At 47.4% G+C, this 27,052-nt stretch overlaps 2 protein-coding genes across 15 annotated transcripts in view; one reads left to right on the top strand and one right to left on the bottom strand.

Annotated features, from left to right (window-relative positions):
- Baz2a (bromodomain adjacent to zinc finger domain 2A) overlaps positions 1-17,390 on the top strand; it is a 38,458-nt gene extending 21,068 nt beyond the window's left edge. For 7 of the 10 annotated variants that reach the window (XM_029542659.1, XM_029542656.1, XM_029542657.1 and 4 more), the window contains 26 exons: positions 793-978; positions 1,647-1,868; positions 2,395-2,832; positions 3,074-3,134; positions 4,072-4,180; positions 4,318-4,419; positions 4,559-4,769; positions 6,794-6,894; positions 7,190-7,255; positions 7,505-7,735; positions 7,841-8,095; positions 9,152-9,366; positions 9,620-9,694; positions 9,829-10,009; positions 10,107-10,166; positions 10,343-10,487; positions 11,063-11,706; positions 11,817-12,039; positions 12,158-12,313; positions 12,391-12,542; positions 12,951-13,240; positions 13,327-13,459; positions 13,561-13,707; positions 14,083-14,306; positions 14,391-14,534; positions 14,713-17,390. In XM_029542659.1, coding sequence (XP_029398519.1) covers positions 793-978; positions 1,647-1,868; positions 2,395-2,832; positions 3,074-3,134; positions 4,072-4,180; positions 4,318-4,419; positions 4,559-4,769; positions 6,794-6,894; positions 7,190-7,255; positions 7,505-7,735; positions 7,841-8,095; positions 9,152-9,366; positions 9,620-9,694; positions 9,829-10,009; positions 10,107-10,166; positions 10,343-10,487; positions 11,063-11,706; positions 11,817-12,039; positions 12,158-12,313; positions 12,391-12,542; positions 12,951-13,240; positions 13,327-13,459; positions 13,561-13,707; positions 14,083-14,306; positions 14,391-14,534; positions 14,713-14,878 — 4,937 coding nt within the window. In that variant the 3' untranslated portion in view covers positions 14,879-17,390. The remainder of the gene's footprint in view (positions 1-792; positions 979-1,646; positions 1,869-2,394; positions 2,833-3,073; positions 3,135-4,071; positions 4,181-4,317; positions 4,420-4,558; positions 4,770-6,793; positions 6,895-7,189; positions 7,256-7,504; positions 7,736-7,840; positions 8,096-9,151; positions 9,367-9,619; positions 9,695-9,828; positions 10,010-10,106; positions 10,167-10,342; positions 10,488-11,062; positions 11,707-11,816; positions 12,040-12,157; positions 12,314-12,390; positions 12,543-12,950; positions 13,241-13,326; positions 13,460-13,560; positions 13,708-14,082; positions 14,307-14,390; positions 14,535-14,712) is intronic. The other 3 variants (XM_029542662.1, XM_021204493.2, XM_029542663.1) reach the window with 2 other exon arrangements.
- The window catches only part of Rbms2 (RNA binding motif single stranded interacting protein 2), a 60,231-nt gene continuing 50,569 nt past the window's right edge, over positions 17,391-27,052 (bottom strand). For all 5 annotated transcript variants that reach the window (XM_029542666.1, XM_029542664.1, XM_029542665.1 and 2 more), the window contains 8 exons: positions 25,566-25,645; positions 25,368-25,477; positions 25,108-25,154; positions 24,918-25,014; positions 23,004-23,114; positions 21,936-22,016; positions 21,477-21,561; positions 17,391-21,203 (listed from right to left, as the gene is read on the bottom strand). In XM_029542666.1, coding sequence (XP_029398526.1) covers positions 21,481-21,561; positions 21,936-22,016; positions 23,004-23,114; positions 24,918-25,014; positions 25,108-25,154; positions 25,368-25,477; positions 25,566-25,645 — 607 coding nt within the window. In that variant the 3' untranslated portion in view covers positions 17,391-21,203; positions 21,477-21,480. The remainder of the gene's footprint in view (positions 21,204-21,476; positions 21,562-21,935; positions 22,017-23,003; positions 23,115-24,917; positions 25,015-25,107; positions 25,155-25,367; positions 25,478-25,565; positions 25,646-27,052) is intronic.

Raw genomic sequence — 27,052 nt, 5'->3', positions numbered from 1 at the left:
GGACAGGGTTGCCCTTTAAATAGATGAAATGGCTACAACATAAACAGAGCAGTGAAGCCATGAAGCTGTCTTAGTTGTGGCAAGAATAGGTGCTGCTTGAAAGAGTTGCCTGAACACCTGATAAGACACCTGACCCAGCTACATTGCAGGCATCAGAAGCCTCCTCCATAGTGGTGACTGGCTTATGAAAACAATCAGTGGACCATTGCTTGTCTGTTAAGCTACCTACCTCTCTCCTTCCCTCCCTTTCCCCCTCCCCCTCCCCNCCCCTCCCCTCCCTCCCTCCCCTTCTTTGTTTATATTAATATATGACAATCTTTTGTTTCCCTAAAGTAAATAAAATCTTAGTCTGTAGTTCATATTCAATGTAAGGGTGGCTACCCTATTTTTTTTTATTTTTTTTTTTAAAACCGTTTTCTCTGTTCCACTTGTTGGGAAAACTGACTAGATATATGGTAGACTTCTTGTCTCGGGCCTTACTCTTCCTCTTTGCATGATGCATAATTGGTTTTAGGAATATGTCTGGATACAATCTGTTCCTAGCATAGAGCTAGAAATAAAGGTTGATTGAATTGAATGAACATCTTATTTTTAAAGCATAGTTAAAGAGTTTATTAAGAGAATGTTTAACAGATTTGAGCACCAGTGTGGCTGGAGGAGGGCCATATAGGAAAGAGCAGTCCATACCATATACACATGTGAACTTCATTAAAGAGTTGTCTGGACACCTAATATAGCTAAATTGAAGGTTTCAGCTTTGACTTTCGGTCTCTCCTGGGATTGATTGCCTAGAACTAAAGATGTGTGGCTACAATGGTTCTGTCTCCTCTGTGGAGTCTTTACACCAAGAAGTCTCCGTCCTAGTCCCCGATCCCACAGTGAGCTGTCTAGATGATCCTTCACATCTTCCTGATCAACTGGAAGACACTCCAATCCTCAGTGAAGACTCCCTGGAGCCCTTTGACTCTCTGGCAGCAGGTGGGCTCTGCAGGGGGTTCCCTTTTGTGCTGACCTGAGCCAACCTGTTACTTGGAAAAGTTAGAAAACCTGGGAATGTTTTAAGGAATCTGGGCTAGGGTGTTAGGCTTGTTGGTGAACCGTTAGTACGCCATAGTCTATGTATAATGCTGCCTGGGCCAACTTTACTCAATTTGGTTCACTTCCCAGGCTCTTTCTGTCTTCTATTTGGCCAAGAGCCCTTGGCTGCAATGATTCACTGAATAGGCTGTAACTACCACACAGTTAGGTTATTTGGGTTTTAACAAAATAGAAAAATTTGCCAATTGAAAATAAAAACAAGGTCTATTTTATGATAAATGTTAGGTTTCTACAAGGATCTATAGGGTAGATACACAGTATCTTTGCCTTCATTTTCACAGTCTCCTGACTTTGCTTTAAGAGGGCTGTATGTTTCCCCTAATTTATATTAATATATTGCATGGTAAGGTAGCTTTGTGACTTTGACACCATCCTGAACTACATTGTGAGTTTCAAGTTAGTCTGAGCTAGAGACCCTTTCTTTTTTGCTTTTCCAATCCCCAATTCATACACTAGAAAGTAGAATATTTGGGGGACCTTAGAAAAATCTGACTTTCTAACTTAATTCTTAATATTCTGCTTTTTGAATTTTCTTTCACCCCCATAAACAGAGCCAGTGAGTGGCAGTCTTTATGGTATAGATGATGCAGCGCTGATGGGTGCAGAAGACAAGCTGCCTCTGGAGGGCAACCCTGTGATCTCTGCCCTCGATTGCCCTACTCTCAGTAATGCTAATGCCTTCAGTCTCCTGGCAGAGGATAGCCAGACAGCAGCCTCCATCTTTGTCAGCCCTACCTCCCCTCCTGTCTTAGGGGAGTCTGTCTTGCAAGGTATGTGAAGAGGGGTAGGACATAAACATACAGTGCAAAAACAGTGAGAGAATGGGTTCCATAATTATGTCCTTAAACTGGGAAGTATGAAGCTGTACCTTGCTGACAGATTATGAGATTGTGTCTAGTAGGAATAAAAAGGCATTGACCATGGTACTTTGCCCTATATAGAACTTGAGAGACTTGGAAGTTGTCAAGGAAAAAGGCCAGAGGCCTTTCTAGCTTCAGGAGAAGCTACTGGGATAATGAAAGAGCCAATGCTGCTTTTTTAAAACTTAATTTTGTTTGTATCAGTGTTCCTATGTCTATATATCTATGTATAATGTATGCATTGGTGCCCTTGGAGACCACAAGAAGGAGGGTGTCTCCAGCCAGACCCGTTGAGACTAGAGTTCCAGAAGGTTGTGAGTCACCCACTTGTGGGTGCTGACTTTTCTCACTAAAAGACCTTAAAATAACCATGTTTACCATAGTGCAAGTTTGACCGTATAAATTAACTTTTATTTACACTGTTGTTTGCTTGTAGATAACAGCTTTGGACTGCACAGTAGCAGTGACTCTGAACAGGAAGAAGTAGAGACCCGGTCTTCAAACTTCCAACGCCCCCTGACTGAGCCAGCCCCTGACCAGCCACCTCGTATTCAGCTACATCCAGCAGTTTTACCAACAGCCTCCCCAACAGTGTCTGCAGAAATCTCTCCAGCCGTCTCTCCAGTAGCATCCTCGCCTGTCCCTCCTGAAGTCTTTGTAGCGGTCTCTCCAGCTTCCTCACCTGCCCTGCCAGCCATCTCTTTGGAAGCCTCTGTGACAACCCCAGTAGCTTCTCCTCAAGGTTCCCCTAAACCTTCTCCAGCAGCTGCCTTCCAGACTGTCTCCCCAGCAAGTAAAAATGTCAGCAGTGCTCCTAAAGCGTGTGCTGATCGAGAAGAGATGACTGGAGGAGCAGTTGCAGTCTCTGGTAGTGGTGAGTGTCCACACTCTGCTCCCACCTGCCTGTTCTCTACAGAAACTCACGTCACATATGGTGCCCATCCTTTTGTTTTTTGAGACAGTGTCTTAGTATGTAGCCTTGACTGGCCTGGAACTTGCTATGTAAACCAAGATGGCTTCCAATTCAAAGAGATGTGCCTGCCTCTGCCTCCAAGTGCTTTATTCTGTAACTTTGCTTGACTTCCTATCTTGATGTCTCTGGTCTTATCCTCTAGGTGATGTACTGAAGAGACGTATTGCTACCCCAGAAGAAGTTCGTCTTCCCCTCCAGCATGGGTAAATGCTCTAGATGGCTACACACATTGACCTCAAGAAGCTCATGAATGATAGGAAGAGAGGAGCTCTTCTCTTCATCTTGGTGGGAGAGGGCTGGGCTGGACAGGAGTAGACTACAGGATAGTACGGAGGGTGTAGGACTCCTGGAAGAGCAGCAAATGCTCCTAACTGCTGGCCCTTGCTCCAGACCAGTTTTCTCTTCGTAGGGTCCGTCTCCCTCACACTCCTTGTTCATCTGCTGACTTGGTCTTGATCCTTTTTCGGACTGAGGCTCAAGTATCCAAAGGAGCTACATAGAATTGTTTCCATAGAGAGGGAGGGACAGCAGTGAAGGGAGAGAGGCTTCCTACCGGTGAACTGGATGGTTTTGTGGCAATGATTTCTGTTGGAATGCTCTCTGGGGAGTTAAGGTCTAAAACAGTAATTTTGGAGACCAACCCAGCTGTTGTCAGAGGCCTAAATTTTCTAGGCTACTTGATGCTACCAAGTCTTAGTGCAACTGCATATTTAAGGCAGAATTAAGGCTGAGTTTTGTAATTTACTGCTCAGAACATAGTCAGTAAGACCTAGCCCGCTTAGTTATTTCATGTTGTCGGCCTCCAAACTTAAACTCTTACACGTTGTTCTGAGCCAGGGCAGTTAGTTTCCAGCTGCTCCTTTCAGTAGCTTTATAAAAAGGAGGGTAGGGATCTTTGTACATATTTGCCATTTAGTGCGGTGTTTCCTCTGAAATACTTGCTTCAGCTCAAGCACTGTGAGCTATTTATCAAGCTTGTGTGCTGTGCTGTTTCTGTATGCAGGACTGTGCAGGACTGTCTGCATGCAGGGCTAGTGAGACAGCTGGAGGGGGAATCTGCTCAGTGGGCTTGGCTCCTGGGTGGCATGGGAGTGGGTAGGGGTGTGACCTGGTGGCAGGGCCCATGTGCTTCTCTGGCAGGTGGCGAAGAGAAGTGCGCATCAAGAAGGGCAGCCATCGGTGGCAGGGGGAGACTTGGTATTATGGCCCCTGTGGGAAGAGAATGAAGCAATTTCCAGAAGTTATCAAGGTAACAGCAAGCCTTTTTCTCAGTCCCAGGAGAACAGAGTAGCATTGTCTCCTCTAGGGCCTGTTCTGCATGTGCTGTTACTGCCAAAGCCGTGGAATGGCTATGACTTTACTAATGCCATTCACTTTTCCTCTCAGTACCTGAGCCGAAATGTGGTGCACAGTGTCCGCCGTGAGCACTTCAGCTTCAGTCCCCGAATGCCTGTAGGAGATTTCTTTGAAGAAAGAGATACACCAGAGGTGCTGGCCTGAGGATTAAATAGTTGGGAAAAAATTATAGCTTCCTTTTGTGGAGTTAGGTGGCTCAAGGGGTCTGGGATACTGAAGAGGACTTTGCAGGCCACTGTCTCCTCATAATTCAGTGTCGTTGTTCCTTTAGGGCTTGCAGTGGGTCCAGTTATCAGCAGAGGAGATTCCTTCCAGAATTCAAGCAATCACTGGCAAACGAGGCCGACCTCGAAACAATGAGAAGGCTAAGAACAAGGAAGTTCCCAAAGTGAAGCGGGGCCGAGGTCGGCCTCCTAAGATCAAAATGCCTGAGCTGTTGAATAAAACAGATAACCGACTTCCAAAGAAACTGGAAACCCAAGGTAGTGTTGCGTGCAGCTCAGGTATTCTGCTCCTTCAGGAGGTGTTGCCGAATTGCTGATAACTGGTTTTCCCAGGAAGGAGTGACACCTGGATAGACGAACCCAAATCCATTCTTGCCCCTTGGAAGGCATGAGTAAAACCCCAGCTCTTTGCAGTTTTTATTTTTTGTTTTTTGTGTTTTGGTTTTTCCCAGGCAATTTCTTCCTTTTGAGTTGTGTTTATTAGAAAACTAAGCTGTGGGTTATTCCCGCATATAGTAATGGCCAAACGAGAAGGCTGCCGTGGTTTATCTTGTCTTTCAGCTCTTTGCATAGACTGAATTTATTTATATAATTCCTGTGATTTTTATTGTAGAGACTTCAAATCACACCTGAATTCTAAAGATTGTTGGGACACTATTTTAGTGGGATAGATAAATGGGAAAATGTCTATTTTTTTAAATAAGCATTACTTAAAAATGCTTGCACTATGTAGTATGCAGAATATGAAATGGTCTTTTTTTTTTTTTTTTTTTTTGGTTTTTCGAGACAGGGTTTCTCTTTGTAGCCTTGGCTGTCCTGGAACTCACTCTGTAGACCAGGCTGGCCTCGAACTCAGAAATCCGCCTGCCTCTGCCTCCCGAGTGCTGGGATCAAAGGCGTGCGCCACCACGCCCGGCTCGAAATGGTCTTTTTAATTCCATTCACACAGTTTTAGCTCTTTTATCTGGCTGCATCTTTTTTTCCTCTCCCATGTTGGGGACCAATCCTAGGACTTTGAACGTTCATCTAGCAAGTCCTCTACAAATGCTAAAACCCCAACCTCAGAATATCTCATTTTTTTCAAAAGGTTTATTTTATGTATATAAATGTTTCGTACATAGGCACTACCTGGGTACCTGTGAAGGCCATAAGAGGGTGTCAGATCCCCTAGAACTAGAGTTAAAGTTGGTTGTGAGCTGCTACGTGAGCCAGGAGCTGAATCCAGGTTCTTTGCGAGAGCAGTAAGGGTTCTTCACAGCTGAGCATATCTCTAGCCACAGAGTTTCTCTGTGTAGCCTAGCTGTCTCACTCTAGACAGGGGTAACCTTGAACTCAGATATCTGCCTGCCCCTGCCTCCCAAGCATTGGGATTAAAGGTGTCTGCCACCACAAAATCTTTAAGTGATTTATTTGCCCATAGTATTTTAGAAGGTCCCTGTAAAAATGCATGGTGATGTTTATGTATCAGAAATGAAAGAGTAGGTACTGTCAGGTCAAAATGTCAGAGAGCTGCCTGCAGATTTACACTTTGATTCAGGTCTCCTGGTTGACTGATCTGTGAAAACTGAGCATGAGCACTGGCTCTGACCAGTGGTGAGCCGATTGTTTGAAAGAGCCCATTATCTTCTTAGTGCACACTAGGATGTCAGAATTGTAATACGGCAGTACCCTCTTTCCCTGACAGTATAGATTCCGGGTTCTTTGCTCAGCTCTCTTTGCACTAAAGTCAGTCAGGCCGTGTGTATCAGTCCATGCATTGCTACCCTTGCTGCAGAACCAGGGAAAGCGACAGATTATAAAGGCAGTTGTAGCCTCCTTTCCATCAGCTGGACCACTTCCAAAGCAGTTGAGTTAGCGTCAGTCCGTGGCTCCTGGGCTGGCGGTGCTGTTTGAGCACTGTATACAGCTGCCTCAGCAGATGCCTCTCTCACCCATCTATCTCTTAGTGTTTTATTTTTTAATTTTTTTTTTAAAGATTATTTATTATATGTAAGTACACTGTAGCTGTTTTCAGACACTCCAGAAGAGGGCACCAGATCTCATTTCGGATGGTTGTGAGCCACCATGTGGTTGCTGGGATTTGAACCCAGGACCTTCAGAAGAGCAGTCGGTGCTCTTAACCGCTGAGCCATCTCTCCAGCCCCCTCTCTTAATGTTTTATTATGTCCACTAAAAAAAAAGTCATATGAGAAGCCAGCTTTGTAACAGACACGTGCTGCCGTGGGTGCCCAGCGTGTTGTTCTCCCTGATGTCTTTCAGTTTCCTTCCTGCTTTCCTTTCAGAAATACCGAGTGAGGAGGATAAAACAAAGATGACTAAAAGCAAAAAGAAGATGAGGCAGAAGGTACAGCGGGGAGAGAGTCAGACTCCTGTTCAAGGGCAGGTAAGGGACATGAGTGCGCTAACTTTTTTACAACCTCTTCATGTTCCATCTCCCACATTTCCACCCTCAGTACAGCAGTACACATTCACTAAGTGGAATCCGTGAGTCTAGATTTAGAATGGGCTTGGTCAGGGGCAATGCGGGCACTCTAGAGTGAAAGGACGGAGCCGTGGCCAGGTCCTCGTCGCCCCGTCTCCTCTCCCCTCCCGCACCCTTTTCTGTTTTTGAACCCTAGCCCAAGCAGAGGTGCTTTCAGAGTCATTTGAGGAGAAATGACTTCCCTTATGGTTTACAGGCCAGAAACAAGAGGAAGCAAGACACCAAGAGCTTAAAGCAGAAGGACACTAAGAAGAAATTGAAGGTATGTACACGAATACGTGTCCCAAGCGTAATTTCTTTTTCTAGTGTACATTATGCATGCTAGACAAGCGCTCCACCACAGAGCTAAATTCCCATCTCTCAAGTCTGTCAAGCACCACAGAGATTTCCAAACACACTGTGTCAGTGTTCCAGTTAGACTTTGGACTCTGGAGTGTGAGGTACTAGGATCAGGCATGGCTAGACAGGGGTCCTTATGCACTGACTTGTATCTTTCTCCCTGGGTGGGTAGGCTGAGAAAGAGAAGATGAAGACAAAGCAGGAAAAGCTGAAGGAAAAGGTAAAGCGAGAAAAGAAAGAAAAGGTAAAAGCAAAGGGAAAGGAAGAGCCCAGAGCCAGGCCATCCTGTAGAGCAGACAAGACCCTTGCCACACAGAGGCGGCTAGAGGAGCAGCAGAGACAGCAGGCTATCTTGGAGGAGATGAAGAAGCCCACAGAGGATATGTGTCTGTCTGACCACCAGGTATTAAGGGTCATGGAAGGGCCAGTTCTGAGGACATTTCTATTATATCTAGGCAGTGCCTCTTGGTAAATCTAACAGGATATCCATGTGCTTTTCTCTCTCCAGCCCCTGCCTGACTTCACACGCATCCCTGGTCTGACACTGTCCAGTAGGGCTTTCTCAGATTGCTTGATCATCGTGGAGTTCCTGCACAGTTTTGGCAAAGTGCTAGGCTTTGACCCTACCAAAGATGTTCCTAGTCTAGGAGTCCTGCAGGAGGGACTCTTGTGTCAAGGTGACAGCTTGGACAAAGTGCAGGACCTGCTGGTGCGGCTCCTGAAGGCTGCACTCCATGATCCTGGTCTGCCCCCCTACTGTCAGGTGAGTGTTCCTGGGTTACAGTTTTGCTCTCTCCTTGAGAACACTTAAAAGCAACCACAGAAGTAAGGGGAATGTAGTTGCTTCCTGTTTCTAGCTTTTATATGCCTTTTTCTTTGCAAGGCTTCATTTGTTCATTTTCTCTTTTCTTATGTTGCAGTTTCTCTTTGTAGTCTTTCACCTTTTACTAGTAACATTTTCCCTTAATTTTTAAATTCTATTCTATGTGTAGACATGTTTTGCCTGTCTGTTTGTGTACCACATGTATGTCTGGTACTACACTGACCAAAAAATGGTGTTGGATCCCCTTAAATCAAGAGTTACAGACAGTTGTGAGCTACTATATGGATGCTGGCAACTCACCCTAGGTCCTCTGGAAAAGCAATCACTGTTCCTAACTGCTGACCCATCTCTTCAGCCCATGTCTCTGCAACTTTCATTCTTTTTCTCCTTTTTCCAAAAAAATTTCTTACACTGGCTTTGGTGGTGCACACTTTTGGTCTCTGGGAGGCAAAGGCAGGTGGGCCTTTTTGAGCCTGTTCCGCATAGCAAGTTCCAGGCCAGCCCAGGCTACATAATAAGACTCTGTCCAAAAAAAAGGAAGGAAGATTTAGTTTTGTTTTATGTTTGCCTGCATGTACCCATGGATGTCATGTGTGTACCTGGTGCCCTGCAGGCCAGAAAACAAGGCTAGATCCCTGTAACTGGATTGTGGAGAGCTAAGAACTGCCGTATGGGTGTTGAGAACCAAATCTGTGTCCTTTCCAGAGAAAGGAGTAGCTCTCCAACCAGAAATTGTTTAAAATTGTGTTTGTTTATTGTGTGTGTTTGCATGCATGTATGTGTTGTAGGGAATCAGTTGTTCCTCTGTCAACTGGGGCTGGTAATTAAAGGTATTTGTATCAGACTCAGTGGCAAATTGCATAATCATCTGAACCATTTTGCTGAACTCATCCTTTCCTCTTACAGTTTTATCTTAACCCTGGAGCTCTCCCAGGCTCCCCCAACTCAAGTTGTTCCTAGTTCCTTCTCATTTCCATTGTGCTTCCTTCCAAACAGTCAATGAAGATCTTGGGGGAGAAGATGACAGAGATCCCGTTGACCAGAGATAATGTGTCTGAGATACTGCGCTGCTTCCTCATGGCATATAGAGTGGAGCCATCCTTCTGCGACAGTCTGCGTACCCAGCCTTTTCAGGCCCAGCCACCTCAACAGAAGGCTGCTATTCTAGCCTTCCTTGTACATGAGCTCAACGGCTCCACCATTATCATCAAGTGAGGGCTTGGGTGGGAATGGTCAATCCTGTGCCTTGTGTAGGGGAAGGGCTTAGCTCTCCATAAGCCCCTGCGTGGTGTGTGTCTGTTGCTCTTCTCTGAGGATGCTGGAGTAACTGTTAAGCCTTCCTTAGTCATCCATCCTGTTTAAACTAGACTGAAATCCATCCTACAGCTCCTTAACACTTAATCTTTCTTTCCTTTTTGTTGCCACTTCTCCCTCAAAAATTACTCCATGTTCGTTCCCCTGCAGTGAGATTGACAAGACTCTGGAGAGTATGTCTACCTGCAGGAAAAACAAGTGGATTGTTGAAGGCCGACTCCGGAGGTAGGGACACGACAGAGTAGAGCCTAGAGGGAGGGTGAGCCATAGCCAGGGCTCTGGAAAATGTAAATTTCAAGTGTTTCTTTTTTGGCATTATATTTTTAACCAGAGTCTTCTCCTAATCTCTATTTCTTAAGACTGAAAACTGCTCTGGCCAAGCGAACTGGGCGGCCGGAGGTTATGATGGAAGGGGCAGAAGACGGCATAGGACGGAGGCGCAGTTCTCGGATCATGGAGGAAACCAGTGGCATAGAAGAGGAGGGAGAGGAAGAAAATACAGCAGCTGTCCATGGCCGCAGGGGTCGAAAAGAAGGAGAGGTACAGACCAAAGTCAAGGGAAAGGGGATTAGAAAGTTTTCATCTTTCTTTGGATCTAGTAGCTCTCCTTTCTCAATGTCTACTTGTTTCTGTGCAGGTTGATGTTGCAGCATCTAGCATTCCAGAGCTAGAGCGCCATATAGAAAAACTCAGTAAGGTACCGTGTTTTTAATATCGTAAAAGTCGGAAATGTGGGTTGAACAAGAACTGAAGCCCTTGTTCAGATTGTATCAGTTTTATAGTGAAGTTGATAGGCTTCAGTTCTCTTCCGGGTATTGAAGTCCATCATGCCATGATGAAAATGGTTTCTATTCCTTTTCAATTCCTACCCAGCGTCAGCTCTTCTTTAGAAAAAAGCTGCTCCACTCATCCCAGATGCTTCGGGCAGTGTCCTTGGGTCAAGACCGCTATAGACGCCATTACTGGGTATTACCATGTCTTGCTGGTATCTTTGTGGAAGGATTGGAGGGGACCACAGGTAGGTGTAACTATGGAAGTTTGGGGTGAAGTCCAAACAAAAGTGAGCACTTCCTCCTGCCTGCTCCTTGTGGGCTTTTGACTCTGTGGTGTGGTAGACTCAAGAGTCAAGCTACTCACCTACCTCTGTTGTCGCACACCAGCTACAGGCTTCAGTTTCCTCAGCTTAGACTGTGGCCATAGTGATGCAGATGTACTTTCTAGGACAGTGACAATCGGGGCTAGAGAGGCCACAGAGTAAAAAGCATGCACTGCTTTTCCAGAGTTGGGCTCCTAGCACCACGTCTCTCAAGCACCTGTCACCTCAAGGATCCAGGGCCTGCGGCCTCCACAGGCACTGCACACACATACACAGAATTTCTTTCAAAGACTGCAAAAAATTAAAATGTTTTTGTACTCTTTAGTGCTTAACAGCCCTGAGATGTAGCTCCATGCCAGGTGTTAACACAATATTCTGTGGTTGATCCCAGACACAGAAAAGCAAATTTTAAAAAGAGCAAGCATGTTCTGTTTATAGATCTCATTCTTTTCCATTATACAACAGTGTATCTTAAGCTCTTTTGTTTCTCTTTCCAGTTACTGAAGATGAAATAAAGCAAGAAACTGAGTCCTTGATGGAAGCAGTCACTTCAACACCCAGCTCTGCCCGAGCCTCTGTAAAGAGAGAATTAACTGGCTCCAATGCCTCTACTTCTCCTGCCCGTTCCCGAGGCCGACCTCGAAAACCTAAGCCTGGGTCTCTGCAGCCTCAGCACCTTCAGTCCACCATTAGGGAATGTGATTCAGAGCAAGCCCAGACTCAAGCTCACCCAGAACCTCAGCCCCAGCCCCAGCCCCAGCCTCAGGCCCCTACCCAGCCCCACCTTCAGTCAAGTAGTGGGTTCTTAGAGCCAGAAGGTTCCCCTTTCTCTCTGGGTCAGAGCCAGCATGACCTCAGCCAGTCTGCCTTCTTGTCTTGGCTGAGCCAGACTCAGAGCCACAACTCCCTGTTGAGTAGTTCAGTCCTCACGCCTGATAGCAGCCCAGGAAAATTAGACTCTGCTCCATCTCAGTCCTTGGAGGAGCCAGAGCCTGATGATGCACAATCCTGCCCTGGTCCTCAAGGCCCCTGGTTTCACTTCTCAGCCCAGATACCCTGTGATGCTGCTCCTACACCACCTCCTGCAGTTTCTGAGGACCAACCTACTCCCTCCCTCCAGCTGCTGGCCTCCTCTAAACCAGTAAGTAGCCAGATCTGTCTGCACTTATCTTGCCTCAGGCTCCAATGTCTGGCTGTGAGGCTGTAGCCTGAAGTAGGAAATATGTAAACTCCTTCATGTCTTCTCTGTAGATGAATACACCCGGTGCTGCCAATCCGTGTTCCCCAGCACAGCTCTCTTCCAATCACTTGCCTGGAGGGGCCCCTAAGAGGCTATCAGGGGACTCCGAAGAAATGTCACAGAGTCCCACAGGACTGGGACAACCAAAGCGGAGGGGGAGACCTCCTAGCAAGTTCTTCAAGCAGGTGGAGCAGCAATTCTTAACCCAGCTGACAGCCCAGCCTATCCCCCCTGGTGAGCAAACTTGGCTAGGATGGGGCAAGCATGGAGGTAATTGCAGTTTCCATTGTGGGCAGTGCGATTCGTGCCTGGTTCCCATCCCGTGGCCCATATGCATACCCTCTGTACACAGAGATGTGCTCGGGCTGGTGGTGGATCCGAGACCCTGAGACACTGGATGTCCTGCTCAAGGCACTGCATCCCCGAGGCATCCGGGAGAAGGCGCTTCACAAACATCTTAGCAAGCACAAGGATTTTTTGCAGGAAGTTTGTTTACAGCCCTTAACTGGTGAGTGAGAGACCTTGACCCAACCTGATGTAAAGGAGCTGCTGTGCCATCGTTTATGGACCACTCTCTCTTCCCAGATCCTATCTTTGAGCCTAATCAGCTCCCTGCCTTGGAAGAAGGAATTACGAGCTGGTCCCCCAAAGAGAAGACTTACGAGACAGACTTGGCTGTGCTTCAGGGGGTGGAGGAGCTAGAGCAGCGGGTTGTCCTCTCCGATCTGCAGATCCGGGTACCTGGGGTTGGCATTGGGGAGGGAGTTGCTTAGGGAAGGTTTTGTTTTTGTTTTTATGTATTGGATGTTTTGCCTGCACGTTGCCTGCACATATGTTTATAAACATACTTTATAGTATGTACTATAGTATTTAGTATGTAGTGTCCTCAGAGGCTAGAAGTAAGTGTCAGATCCTCTCACATTGACCTTAGAGACAATTGTGAACCCCATGACGTGTGTTCTGGGAATTGAACCTAGGCCCCTGTCTCAGCCTTACAGGTGTTGGGATTACAAATATGAGCCACCACACCTGGCTGGGGAGGGTGCCAGGACAAGCCTTGGTGTCTTCTTCCTGAGTGATCTGCCATGACATGACATGCAATGTTTCCCTTTACAATGCAATCTTTTTCTCTTTCCCACTGGAAGGGCTGGACATGCCCTACCCCAGACTCCACCAGAGAAGACTTGACCTACTGTGAGCATCTGCCTGACTCCCCGGAGGATATCCTTTGGAGGGGTCGGGGCAGGGAAGGAACAGTACCTCAGCGGCAGAACACCAACCCTCTGGACCTCGCTGTAATGCGATTGGCTGTTCTGGAGCAAAATGTGGAGCGGCGGTACTTGCGGGAGCCCCTCTGGGCAGCCCATGAGGTGGTAGTGGAGAAGGCTCTACTGAGCACACCCAGTGGTGCCCCTGATGGCACCTCGACTGAGATGTGAGTGACTCCTACTACCTGTCTGTTGGCCTGGGAGAGGCAAGACAAAAGCCTGTTCCTCACATGAATCACTGCTTTCTCTACAGATCCTATGAGATCACCCCTCGTGTCCGAGTTTGGCGGCAGACACTTGAGAGGTGCCGTAGTGCAGCCCAAGTGTGCTTGTGCATGGGCCAGCTGGAAAGGTCCATCGCATGGGAGAAGTCTGTCAACAAAGTGGTAAGTCTGGAAATACTTGGGAGACAAACTGGTGAGAGTGGGGTCAAGATAGCGGGGGGGGGGGTGTTAAGGACTCACTCTGCCTTTTTACGTTGGTCTAGACCTGCCTGGTCTGCCGGAAGGGTGATAATGATGAGTTTCTCCTGCTGTGTGATGGGTGTGACCGAGGCTGCCACATTTACTGTCATCGGCCCAAGATGGAGGCTGTTCCAGAAGGAGACTGGTTCTGTGCTGTCTGTCTGTCCCAGGTAAGGCTTCTGGTCTCCCATCTCCATTCTCAAACAAGACTCTGAGATGTCTTCATCTTCCTTCCTTTAAGCAACAGTCCTTCAGATGTACCTGACCCTCGGGTGCTGCTCTCAGGGAGGGGCCTGTGACAACATGTTTGGGTTGAGTCTGTGTTTGAATAAGTTACCTACAGTCTTTAAGCCCCAGTCATTTCCTCTATAAAATAAGAGCAGTGGCTGTGCGTTTTACGGACCCTCTCATTGATGATCTGAATGAGTTCACATGCTGGCTTGTATGTGAGCATTTGAAGCCATAGTCGTGGGTAGGCAAGATTGTGATGAACAGAGGGTGAGCAGCCCCACCCCACACTGCTGCTCACCTGGGCCTGTCCTCAGCAGGTAGAGGAAGAGTACACTCAGAGGCCTGGTTTTCCTAAACGAGGCCAGAAGCGGAAAAGTAGTTTCCCACTGACCTTGACAGAAGGTGACAGCCGGCGACGGATGTTGTCAAGGAGCCGAGATAGCCCAGCAGTGCCTCGGTACCCAGAAGATGGGCTGTCTCCCCCCAAAAGACGGCGACATTCGATGAGAAGCCACCACAGTGATCTCACATTTTGCGAGTGAGTTAGTGGACTCTAGGACTAGCTTTCTGTCTCTGTGCCTGAGAGACTGCAGGAGTCAGTGTGTGCTTTGTGTACTAATAGGATTATCCTGATGGAGATGGAGTCCCATGATGCAGCCTGGCCTTTCCTAGAGCCTGTAAACCCTCGCTTGGTGAGTGGATACCGACGTATCATCAAGAACCCTATGGATTTTTCCACCATGCGAGAACGCCTGCTCCGTGGAGGGTAAGGTGATCTCTCTTGCTTCTCTCTCTCCCTCTCTCCCTCCCCCCCCCCCCTTACAGTCCCATCCACTCTGCCCAGGTACACTAGCTCAGAGCTGACAGCTCACAGCCCTGTCTTCCCCTGCCCAGGTACACTAGCTCAGAGCTGACAGCTCACAGCCCTGTCTTCCCCTGCCCAGGTACACTAGCTCAGAGGAGTTTGCAGCTGATGCCCTGCTGGTTTTTGACAACTGCCAGACCTTCAATGAAGATGACTCTGAAGTGGGCAAGGCTGGGCACGTCATGCGCCGCTTCTTTGAGAGCCGCTGGGAGGAATTTTATCAGGGAAAACAGGCCAATCTGTGAGGCAAGGAAGGTGGGAGTCACCTTGTGGCATCTTCTCCAACCTTCCAAACAAAAACCTGCCGTTCTCACCTGCTGATGGCTGCCCTGGGTGGACTCAAGTCAGACAATGCTGACTCTTGACTCTGCCCTTGGCAGCACCCACATCCTCTTGTTCCTAATCCCTTTTCTCCCTTCCTCCTCTTGCTCCTCAAATAAGAGATGCAGAGATGAGGTCCTTCTGGATGGAAAGCCAAAAAAGAAATAATTTTCCTGTCCCCCCCCCACCCCCGAATTAAAATGGAGAGAGGCAAAGGAGTCCTCTCTCCCCTTCCCAGCTTCCTCCCCTCCCTGTCCATGCCTCAGCATCCTGGGGCTATTTAACAATAGCAATAGTTCTAGTGAATGTGTGAAACCGAGAAACACTCTGTACTGTGTGCGGACCCGCAGTGACGGCCAGTAAAGTGGACTTAACTCCCAAGTGTGTCGAGCCGGACACCGGGCCCTGAACATGCTGCTTCCATGTTCAGTTTCCTCCCTGCTTCTCACTTCCTCTCACTCATTCTTTTCTAACTCCTCCCTATTTTTAAGGTTTTGTCCCACCCAGTAATGTAAAACTATCGTGTACGGGTTTTTCCCTTCCCTCCCCAGTCTTTTTCCCTTATGTGGAAAGCAAAGTGGAGAGCTCTCCTGTCTTCTGCCTCCCTTCTAGTTAACCCTCTAAGGTGTTGGCTCCTCCTCACATGCTGAGTTTCTGTGAGTCTCTAGCCTTTTCTGAAGCTCGGTGGCTGGGGAGCGGGCAGGCGGGCAGTGCCCTAGGCCTTCCAGCCTCCTTCCCCTGCTTCCCAAACCTCCCTCTTGGGAACTCCTCAGGGACAACTACTGCTGAGTTTGAGTGCTCCTCCGAGATGGGGGCCAGGTAGCAATTGACTGGCCTCAGAGAGAGGAGGAGAGAGAGGTGGGTGTGTGTGTGTGTATTGTGTGTGTGTGTTCGCACAGATGAGAGTTGTGATTGTGACCCTGTAGTGTGATGGGATTCATTGTTCCCCACATATGATTATTCCCGCCTTCCCATTGTTTCACACCATCACCTTTTGTCTTTGGGAAAACACAAGAACAAGGGTTCTCTGGGGACAAGGCTGTCTCTCCTCATGGTCATTTCTTTTCCAGCCTCTTCAAACTGTGCAATCTTTTCAGCAGGAACTCCCTCTTCTCTCACTGGCTTTGAGTTTTTGCTGGGAGAGGGGTAGAACTGGATCTTTCCTAAACCCTGAGTATCTGGGTGTAGCTGTGTTTTCCTTCCTTACACCTTCATATCCCAGGGCCCCCTTTCCTCCCCAGCAGCAGAGACCCTGGAGCACAGAATGGGCAGAGAGGAGGATTTGGGTCTACCACTGCCCTGTGTGAGACTGAGCCCAGGTTAGCCCCCAGCATGAGGACAGCTGCTAACTCCAGGCTGTAGCCATGGGCCACTGGCTCCTGCTTTCCTGCTCAGCCAAGCCCCTCCCATCAGAAATTACGGGTACTTGCACTGGGGAGGTGGCTGCTAGCTGACCTAAGCAGAGAGCCGAGGCATCCGAGCAATGTTCCATGGGTGGGCAGAGGATGCCAGGTGAGGGGCAGCATTCCTTGTACTCCAGCAGTACTGAAGAGCGGGGCAGCACGGGTTCCTGGGCAGCCCTGACTCCTCGACCCACCCTCACTGCACTCCCTGTTGCCTATTTCTAAAGTCGCCTTTTCTGTCGATGAACCTCAAAACTTAATTTTATTTGAGAATTTTTTTTCTTTAAATAAGAGGTGGATTGAAGAATATTTGAATTGACTTTATATTATGCATAAATATTTATATTTTATCTAAATAACTGCGCTGTAACAAACTTTGTGTTAGATGTTTGGAACTGTTCCCCCTGGCATAAAGTGTACTGGAGTCATTCGCTACTGGAGGTGAGGGAGGAGGGAGAGTGGAGCCTCCGCTCTGCTCTGTGCTCCTCTCCCAGCCCCACCTCTGCCCTTGGGACCAGGCACTCAGAAGGAGGAGGTCCCAGACTTGATTTGTAGAAATGGGGGCTGAAGGGATTGTGGGGCAGGATGTGATCAAAGGGGCCATTTCTCACTTTTCTTTCCTCATCCTCACTGCCCCTCAAGCTAGGTGGATTTTCTCTTGTTGACAAAGAGTATTTGGTAGGGAAAGCAGGTTAAAAATAAAGACAGCCCTCCCCTGCCCTTTGTGTCCCCTCCCTGGTGACAGCAAGAAACCATCAACACCAACAAGTTTCCACGTTCCTTTTACAACAAAAGGGACTTTTTATATAACCAAATGTGGTGTTTTAGTGACTTTTTTGATAATGTACAGTTTTTTGTGAATTTAAATTTATTTCTTTCTATATTTTTAGGACCAATCTCATTTTTAATAAGGTTTAAAAAAAGGAAAAAAAAGTCTAGAGAAAAAAAAACCTTGTTTTTGCCATGTGATGTTCCACAGGTGCGGCTGTAGAAAAGTGCTTGTCATTGAATAAAAACCACATTTGATAAAAGACTCAAGATTGTGTGTTTCTCTTCTGAAGCATAGGTTGCCGTCCCCAAGAGAATGAGTGTGATGGGTCGACCTGTGCTCTGGGTGAGTGCTCGCTCTGTCCGCTGTAGGGGCAGGGCGGGAACGGGCAAGGCACCAGCTCCCCCTCTACACCATGGACGACACTAGACAGGAGACTTTTGTATTTTATTTAAAAAAGAAAGGTTCACGTTAGCAAAAGTAAAGCTCTTCCAAGTCAGAAGGAAATGGAACCAGAAGTCAGCCACAGAGAGAGCGAGAGGTAGTGTTGGCGTAGACATGGGAGAGTACGAAACTACAGGTTTCTGGGTAAAGAGGAAATGTACAAAATGCATCTTAAGTATAAATTAAGTTCTCTCCAGGGTAAGGAGTGCATCTAGAAGTCATCACCCGACCCGCCCACAGGGGCAGGAGCAGATATGTCCACTCCACCCCTCTCAAACTGCAAACACCACCACTCAAGTCCTTACTCTAGGGTCTTAAGCTGTGTTCCAAGACTGGCATTTGACTGCACAGCATCGTCCCTGGCTTGTTCTACAGGGACTGACTGATACGGAGGAGAGTTGGCTCTTGTAAGGAGCCAATGTCACTAGAGAAGCCGATCCTGAAGGAGCAGTTTGAGTTGTGGAACTGAGGAGTTTGCATTTGTTCCAGCCCCACAAAGACAAGGGCAGTAAAGGATGATGTGAGGCAAGCAGGTGCTTGTGTGCCTTGAGTTGTGAGACTGAGGTAGTTGAGTAATGATGAGGAAGTTTAGGGATTTGCTTGGACAGGAAATGCTTATTTTGAACAATCAGCAGTGGTCACAGGGTGATGAGGGCATCGAGCTTTCTCATGACTGTCACATGGAGACCACCTCCAGGAGGTTCAGCAAAGAGCAGAGAAGACAAATTGGTTTTAACTGCTGAGGAAAGGCTCCTGTAGACCCTGAATCCACTTCTGGGATCAAAGGCACTTTTAAGAAGCAGGTTACCCAGAAGTAGAGTGGTCGGCTTACTCTGATTTGGGAAGAATTGGTCTAACAAGCACAGGTTGTATAGACCTCCAGACTCACCCTATCCTCTGAATTCAGGTCTAGAAAGGGCTGGGTGAGTTTGGGCCTACTACTTACTCAACTGTATTGCTCTTGGCGACAAAATGGGAGGGCAAGAAACAAAAACAAACGTGTCCTTCCGAAACCCTCATTAGCAAATAATGCCTCACTTCCACCCCATTTTTATTATTGAGCATTTTCCCTTTTCAAAGTTGTTTTGCTTCACAAACTTGGTCCCCATCATTGTTCCCACATATTCCTAAGTAATAGCAGGACCTGTCTCCAAAAGTCCGGTCCATCTACAGTCTGACCCAGTGAGATGGGGTAGGCCTAGTGAAGAGTCATACAAGGTCAGTTGTGAGCTCTAGTCCTCTCTAAGCAAAACCACTGTGAGATGTTGAGTGCAGAGCAATCTGGCCTGCATGCACACAGGACTCGGGAGACGGTGTTAGGAGCCCTCATGGCCTGCATCCTACTTCCTGTCTCCAGTCACTACCTTTCTGAGTAATGAGCTAATGAGGAAAAAAGAGTGGATGGAAATCACCAAGCAGAAATTACATAGTGCCATTAACCACTATAAAAACAAAATTACAGGTTCCCCTCATTTCCCATGCTCACACCTGTTCAACCAGAAACACTAGAACCCTAACCAGTATACTCAAAAGGAAAACCTCAAAAGGTAATTTCAAATTTTAAAACTGTCAGCCATTCAAATTGCTTTAGAACTACAGAAAAAGGAACAAGTTTTAATAGGCAGTGAAGGAGCAGCGATGACAGCAAGACTGTCAGCAGGTTTTCCACAGGACAGAGCTCTGAGTCTGTCACTGAGGGCCAGAAGGCTAGAGGTCACTAACTGGGTATGACCTTCCTGAGTTTGGAGACACCAATGAAGAAACTGATCATTTTGTACTTTATGCTGTCCATTGTCCTTAGCCCCTTCCTTAGTCTAGAATGCACAGCAGCACAGTCAGGCCAGGAGTCCCAATTCCTGTGTGCGAGCTGCTGAGCCAGTTTCTCACCATCACCATACTCTGCCCTTCCTCTTTCACACTGACCTCTGGACACACTTCCCCATCTCCATTACTTTGTCTACTGGAGGTGTACCTGTGACATGAAGGGATGTGATGTAAAAAGTCACATTGTGTGGTGAAAGTCTTGCAGAAGGGAACAGTTAACGGCAGGCATGTTTACAAGTCCCTCCTGACCTTTGAGTGGCCAGGGAGCTGTGAGTCTTGCCTTTTTCTATCCTAGCACCCCGTTGTCCTTCCACAAGAAGGAAAATGATTTCTGGTGTTCTGGTTCCCTGGGGAAGGGGTCCAAACACATCAGGGCTGGGCTGGGTACTCTGCATAGAGAGAGCTCAGTCCATTCTCAAGCATGCACAGTACACACAAGAGTTCATCCCTTCAAACTGTGTGCACTTGGCATGTACATACAACCAAGGGTGAGCCCTGCTAATAAGATGGCTCCTGCTGAATTAAGTGATTCAGCCAAGTACCACTTGAGTACAGCCATGTGTAGCTGGGATGAGAGGCTGTGAGAACCCAGGCAGAAAAGATCCTCCAGGAGGCAAAGTCACAGATGGCACTGCTGGTCAAGTACATGAACTAACAGGCTCCATGTCCAGGGCTGGGCTGGGGTTTAGTCTACACCAAATAACTGCCAGGGAATAAGGGGTGGAGGAGTGGGGCCGGGTTCTGTATTGTTGGGTGTTCAGGACCAGCACAGATAATATTCCCCAGGCTTGGTAATCAAGGATGATGGGACAAGACAGCAGCCTCTCGGGGACAAAACAACTTCCTGGTAAAGTGGAGGGCAGAACTTCCTCAGCAGGGGCAGGGGCTGTGAGACCTGGGGCAGGATGAAGACCCAAGACCCTCCAGGAGGCAGAACAGGTGTCCCAGAATGCTGAAGCTGGATGACACTTCTCAGTGGCACTTGCCACCAGATTTGGTTGAAGGTGGTTTCCAAAGGCTGCATGGTTGTCACATGTCTGCTTCCTGAAGTCAAAGTCTAAACGCTCCTAGGAGAGGAGGGCAGAGGGAAAGCAACCTCCACTGCCTCACTCCTCTACCTGTGCGTTGCTCTCCCTTCCCCGCAATTCCACATGAAATTTAAATCAAATTCATAAAATTAAAAATTGTAAAAGGGCAAAGTAGGCAGGCTCAGCTAAATGGAAAAGAAAAAAAGAACAATGTGGAGAAGAAGTTTAAAAGAAAACTAGCTAGGCATGGCGGTGCACTCAGACAGTGGGAAGGATCTCTGAGTTCAAAGCCAGCTTGGTGTACATTGTCAGCCAGGACTGCACTGTGAGACCTTGCCTTAAACAGTGCGTGGGAAGGAGGTGGGTGTATGCAAGGAAAGTGTGTGCTGAGAGCTTTGCAAAACAAAAGTTTTAAGCCTGCATATCTAAAACACACATTGAAAATAGTCCCTAACTGAACCTGGCAAGCAGCGCCCCTTCACTGACTTCACAGCACTGCGATTGTTCTTAAACCATTTTAAAAGCCTTTCTAAGCAATCCCAACATACCCAAACCTCTCGAAGATGAGAAGCACCTCAACTGGTATCTTTGGGGTAGGAGAAAGGTTCGCTGCAATTAAATACAAAGCAAGAAACTTCTTTTGCAAAAGAGAAAAAAAAAAGTCTTTTTGATCTTGAATGTAGCACATTCAAAAAAAAAACCAACGTGGTTCCTCAGGTTCCATCAGCCACGAGAAGGAGCCAAAGGACGAGGGCACAGGCTTCTCTCCCCAGGTTTGAACCTATGAGGGAATGACAAGCAGGTGTCAGTGCTCAGCAGGCTACATCTAGGCTTGTCACTTGCTAAACCTTGTGGAGTCTGGGAGCATCTCCAACAGTTCCTTTCTGCTGAACAAAGATGGGGGTAAAGAATCCTAAAGGAGGCATAAGCTGCAGACGGTATGAAAAGGACACGACTATTAATTAACCTGTCTGGCTATTGGCAGAACAAAGCTGCAAGCACCATCTCCCAGCTCAGCATAGCATAGCAGCATTCCCCACCATAAAGTTCTTACCTCATTACTTGCTGAACTGGAAAGGATAGACCCCGTGGTCTGAGGGGGGCTCCACTGCCAGTTGATTCTGCTGACCATTGCTCTCCTATACCACAGCCAAGGAAAGTTACTGAAGCATTCCTGCACTCACCCCCCACTAAAGCCTCCCCAAGTCAGCCACCCCCAAAATGTATAGTATGCATCCAACATCCAGACTGCCAGAAAGAGGGCAAAGTGGTCCAGCTACCTTGGAAAATACTTCAGCAATTACTCATTTTCAGAGTATTGAGGCAACTGGAGTCAGCATCCCTGCCTAAACTGAACAGAGCAGGCTGGCTAAACACCAGTGAAGCCTTCTCTGGCCCTCCTCACCCCCACCAGTGAGGATGTCGGCAGTACAGGGAGAGAGAGAGGAGTACACATTACAGAGATCCGCCCTTGATGTGTCCTGGCCTCACTGCAAAAAAACAAAGCTCCTACCTCAGCAGAAACACTGGAAGAAGGCACAGCTGGGTACTGGGAGATGTAAGCCCCATGCATAGCAGCAGCTGCTGGCATGAACTGGAAAACAAAACAAAACAAAACAAAAAACCAATGGTTCTCAGCTAGTTCAAAGCCCTCGGGAGCTTCGGGGAACACACAGACCTTCATTGTTGTGGGTGCTTCTTTAAAATGTTCCTGGGGTACCCAAGGACGCAGGCTACAGATGCGTTGACATCCCTCTCTCACTGCGTTCCCTCTCTTTCTCTACACCCTCAACTCCTCGCTGCCTCAGCACTCCTGCACCAGTCAGGCCTAAAAGAGCCTTGAGCTTCAACCCTTCCCTTTCGGTGTTCTGATGAGTTGTTCTAGGAAATATGCACTGGCGCCTAAGCAAATTCACAAATGTATAGTAGACCACATTTAGTTCTGTGACTGGGAAGCAGGTAAGAGATAGGCAGGAAGGTATATCCCCAGCTTACCGATTCTTTTCTGTTTATCAATGGCCTTGAACTTTTTTTTTTAATGATTTGTTATTTTATTTTATTTATATGACTACACTGTAGATATCTTCAGACACACCAGAAGAGGGCATTCGATGCCATTACAGATGGTTGTGAGCAACCATGTGGTTGCTGGGAATTGAACTCCGGACCTCTGGAAGAGCAGTCAGTGTTCTTAACCGCCAAGCCATCTCTCCACCCTGACCTTGAACTTTTTTTTTTTTTTTTTTGGTTTTTCGAGACAGGGTTTCTCTGTGTAGCCCTGGCTGTCCTGGGACTCACTCTGTAGACCAGGCTGGCCTCGAACTCAGAAATCCGCCTGCCTCTGCCTCCCAAGTGCTGGGATTAAAGGCGTGTGCTGCCACCACTGCCTGGCTGGCCTTGAACTTTTAGCAGTCTTCCGGCCTCAGCCTCCTGAGTACAGGGGTTAGAAGCACTTACTCCAGTTCTGAGCATGCCTTTGCTGGCCCTGACACACTTGCATCCTGCGTAAGTACTGGTACCCAGGAGCATTTCCTAGGTACTTCTTTTTCAGCAGGGTTAATAACTACAGACAATCCTTTACCGTGCCCAGGCTGTTGAGTGACAGGTGACCCAGCTGCTGGGTAAGAGGTCCCATCATGGAGGCAGGCTGGAGAGAGAGGGGGTGGTCCATCCCTGGTGTCAGAACTGAGCCCTAGAGGAGGCAATGAAGGGAGGGTTAGGCAGCAGCCTCCTGTGAAGACACCTGAGGCAGCAAAGACGCCAAGCAGGGCCGCTGGCTTTTGGTTTCGTTGTGTTTGTTTGTGTGTGTTTGTTTCGATAGGTTTAACTCTGTGTAGCCCTGGCTGTCCCAGAACTCACTCTGTAGACCAAGCTGGCCTTGAACTCACAGATCCACCTGCTGCTGCCTCCCAAGTGCTGGGATTAAAGGCCTGTGTCTCTGCACCCAGACTTTTATTTGCTTTTTAAGAATAGTTTAAGTGCACTAGAATCAGGAAGCAAACTACACAGAAACTAGAGTACTGTCTGCTGACATTTCCAAGTCCTGAGAATTAATTGGAGCTCTAGAATAGGAACAACAGCATCCTCACCTTTAGTCTGCAGGGACCTATGTCTAATAACAAATCCACAGAATTAAGGTTACTATTGGTTCGCCTACTCCACTGAGCCAGAACTCACACCCACACATCCTGCCATCAAAGCCCTTTGCTTTTCTTTACATCAGATTGTCTCTTTCACTTCTGAACACTCACTGAAGGCTGCATGAGGTATGACTGGTGTTGCATCCAAGATGGGTTAGGTACTTGTAGAGGAGATGTCTGAGTCACTCTCTAATATAAGCAAAAACAAAATAAAAATGTTAACTGCCTAGGCTCAGGGACTGAGAATGTTCAGCAAAGCCCCCCACAAACTGACATGCCCCTTCAGAACACAAGCTGCTTAGCCAGACTGTGGTGGCGCACGTCTTTAATCCCAGCACTCGGGAGGCAAGAGGCAGGCGGATCTGTGAGTCTGAAGCTAGCCTGGTCTACAGAGAGAGTCCCAGACTTGCCAGGGCTACATAGTGAGACCCTTTCTCAGAAACTTTAAAAGTTAAAAAGAACACACTGTTAACAAATACTAGCAGCTTATAACTCGGATAACCCAGTTAAAAATAGGCAAAGGGGTAGATGAAATATCTCAGCAGGTAGAGGCATTTGCTACCAAATCTGAAGACCTGAATTAGATCCCCAGAACCCACAAGGTAAATGGAGGGAACCTTCCACAAATTGCCTTCTGACCACACACACACACACACACACACACACACAGCATCCTAAGACCATGTTCTGCTCTCCCAGAAGAAACACTCATACAGATAAAGTAAAAAGACTGTTAAAAAGATGTTGTGAACTGGGTGGTGGTGGCGCACACCTTTAATCCCTGCACTTGGGAGGCAGAGGCAGGNGAATTTTTGAGTTTGAGGCCAGCCTGGTCTACAGAGTGAGTTCCAGGACAGCCAAGGCTATACAGAAAAAAACTGTGTCTTGAAAAACAAAACAAAACAAAACAAAAAAAAAGTTGCGAGGATAACAAAATATATTAAATAACGTTACATTTTTATCACAATGACTCACAAAGCCCCAATATACGAGGATCTACTCACATGAAAGTGATCTACAATGAAGGTAAAAAGAGAAGCAGGATGATGTGGTTTTTTTAATACAGGGCCTGCCTCTGCCTCCCAAATGCTGGGATTAAAGGTGTGTACCACCATGCCCAGCTCAAGAGGATGTCTCTAAAAGTGTTTATACACACTGTATGCATGGGTATATGTATATATACACATACAGGAGTACATGATATGTATACACACACACACACACACAACACACATATATACACACACACACACACACAAATCACATGTTATATTCCAACATACCATGTCTTTGTGTGTACTATATAGAAAAGCTTTGTTCACTTAACACACAGTAGGAAACGCCTCACACCTCACCTGATAGGAAGACACAGGAGATGGAAGATATGGGGCTAGTGCAGACTGAGCAAGCATCCTGCTGTGGGCGATACTGTAAGGGGCTGCTGCATAGAACCTGCAGGAGAGGGCATTGTTCAGTGAGAAGCCTCAGGGAGTCAGAGCCACCTCCACTAACTGCAGTTTGAGAATCAGAATGAAACACCCTTACCCATTCTGAAGAGCTGCGGTGGGGTCATAGGTCAAGGCCATACCACCCTGTAAGAAAGAATGTAGTGTCCATAAAGCCAGCCCAGAGTACCCACATGTCCCACAACAGGTTTTGGGGACTGCACTAAAGAGCGAGTAGATACCAGGGCTCAGCCATACATCTTACTCTCAAGCTTCCCACCTACTCGCACAGAAGCCAGGCTGCGCCATTTCCAACTCTAATGCTCTCAGGGTTCATGCTTCCTCGGGGATCTTTTTTACCATGTCTCCGTTCCTCGGCCAGGTCCGTCCATTTTGCATGTATCTTCCTTGGTTCTGTCGTTTCTTTGGCCCGCCGTCAGCAAATTTGCAAAGCAAAGGGTCAGAAGGTGCTGTCGAGAGGAAACGCACACAGTCGCTGGGCCACGGGGCAGCACCCACCCCTCCAGTGGCTCCCAGCCCGAGTCCCAGAGGCCTCACCTGCTACTCCAGGGGGCGTCTTTATATACTTTCCATTAAAGTGGGAAATGATGGCTTCACACTTCTCGGTGGACTCCATCCTAAGACGCACATGAGGAGTAAGATCACCTGTCCCAGATATGTGTCCTACACATATCCACAGGCTCCTAGCCCCACAAATGCTGGAGATTGTTTCTGTCATACACGTTCATTTCCAGGTACCTAGCTTTCCTTTTTACTTTTTTTAACACAGGCCATATATATATATATATATATATATATATATATATGTGTGTGTGTGTGTGGCCTCAAACCCTCCGTCTGAGAATGGCTTTGATCTGATTCTCCTGCCTCAGTGTTACAGTTGCAGAAAAGTTCTACCATGTCTGACTGCTCTGCAGTACTGGAAGCTGTCATTCAGGGTGAGCCTGCACTGGCTGACTGAGTAGCCCAGGCCCTAATGGTGGGCTGATGAGATGGTTCAGTGGATAATGGCATTTTCCAGCAGGCCCAACAACTTGAGTTTCCATCCCTGGAACCCACATGGTATAAGGAGAGAGCCAACTCCTGAGAGTTGTCCTCTGACCTCCACACATGCACTTTAACACACAAACATGCACACATGTACATACGGAACAAATAAACGTAAAGTTTTTTCAGTGGTTATGGAAGTACTTTTTTCAAAAATTCCTAATGCCAGGCACGGTGGCAGCCTGGTCTGCAAAGTGAGTTCCAGGACAGCCAGGGCTACAGAGAAACCCTGTCTCAAAAACAACAACAAAAAACAAAAAACAAACAAACAAACAAAAATCCTAATGATGTCCGCATGGTGGCACATGACTTTGACCTGGGTGCCCAAGAAGCAGAGACTGGTGCATCTCTTGAGTGTTCCAGACCAGCCTGAGTCTACTTATCAAGTTCCAGGCCAGCTGGGGCAACAATGACACTGTCCCTAAATAAATAGATTAATTAATTATTGGAGAGGACCCAGGTTCTGGTGCAAGTGCACACACAATGCCTCACAACAATGTGTAAGAGCTTACAGAAGATCCGATGCCCTCATCTGACCTCTGAAGGCAACAGGCTCACACTTGGTGCACATAAATACATGTACGCAGAAGACTCTTACACATAAAAGTAAATGTTAAAAGGAGAGAATTGACTCCTGTGAGCTGTCCTCTGGCCTCCACAGAAATGTGATGGCATATGTGTTCTCCCCCACGAATTGATAAATAAATGCCTTTTTTCTTCTTCTTCAAAGCAGAGTTTCTCTGTGTAGCCCTGGATGTTCTGGAAGACCCACCTACCTCTGCCGCCTGAGGGCTGGGATTAAAGATGTGTGCGGCTACCACTGCCTGTCATAAATAAATGCTTTCAATGAGTGTGAGGGCTCTTGTCCCATACGTGATACAAAGTGGGAAAGCACAAGAAAAGAGTGAAGATGTGGGTAACAGTGGCCATTCACTACCCAAGGCTCTGTAAGTCGGAACACTCAGGAAAACTGACTG

Source organism: Mus pahari, chromosome 9, assembly GCF_900095145.1.
Source record: "Mus pahari chromosome 9, PAHARI_EIJ_v1.1, whole genome shotgun sequence".
Taxonomy (NCBI): domain Eukaryota; kingdom Metazoa; phylum Chordata; class Mammalia; order Rodentia; family Muridae; genus Mus; species Mus pahari.
Note: the sequence above shows the minus strand (reverse complement) of the source record. Positions and strands in the feature narration are given on the sequence as shown.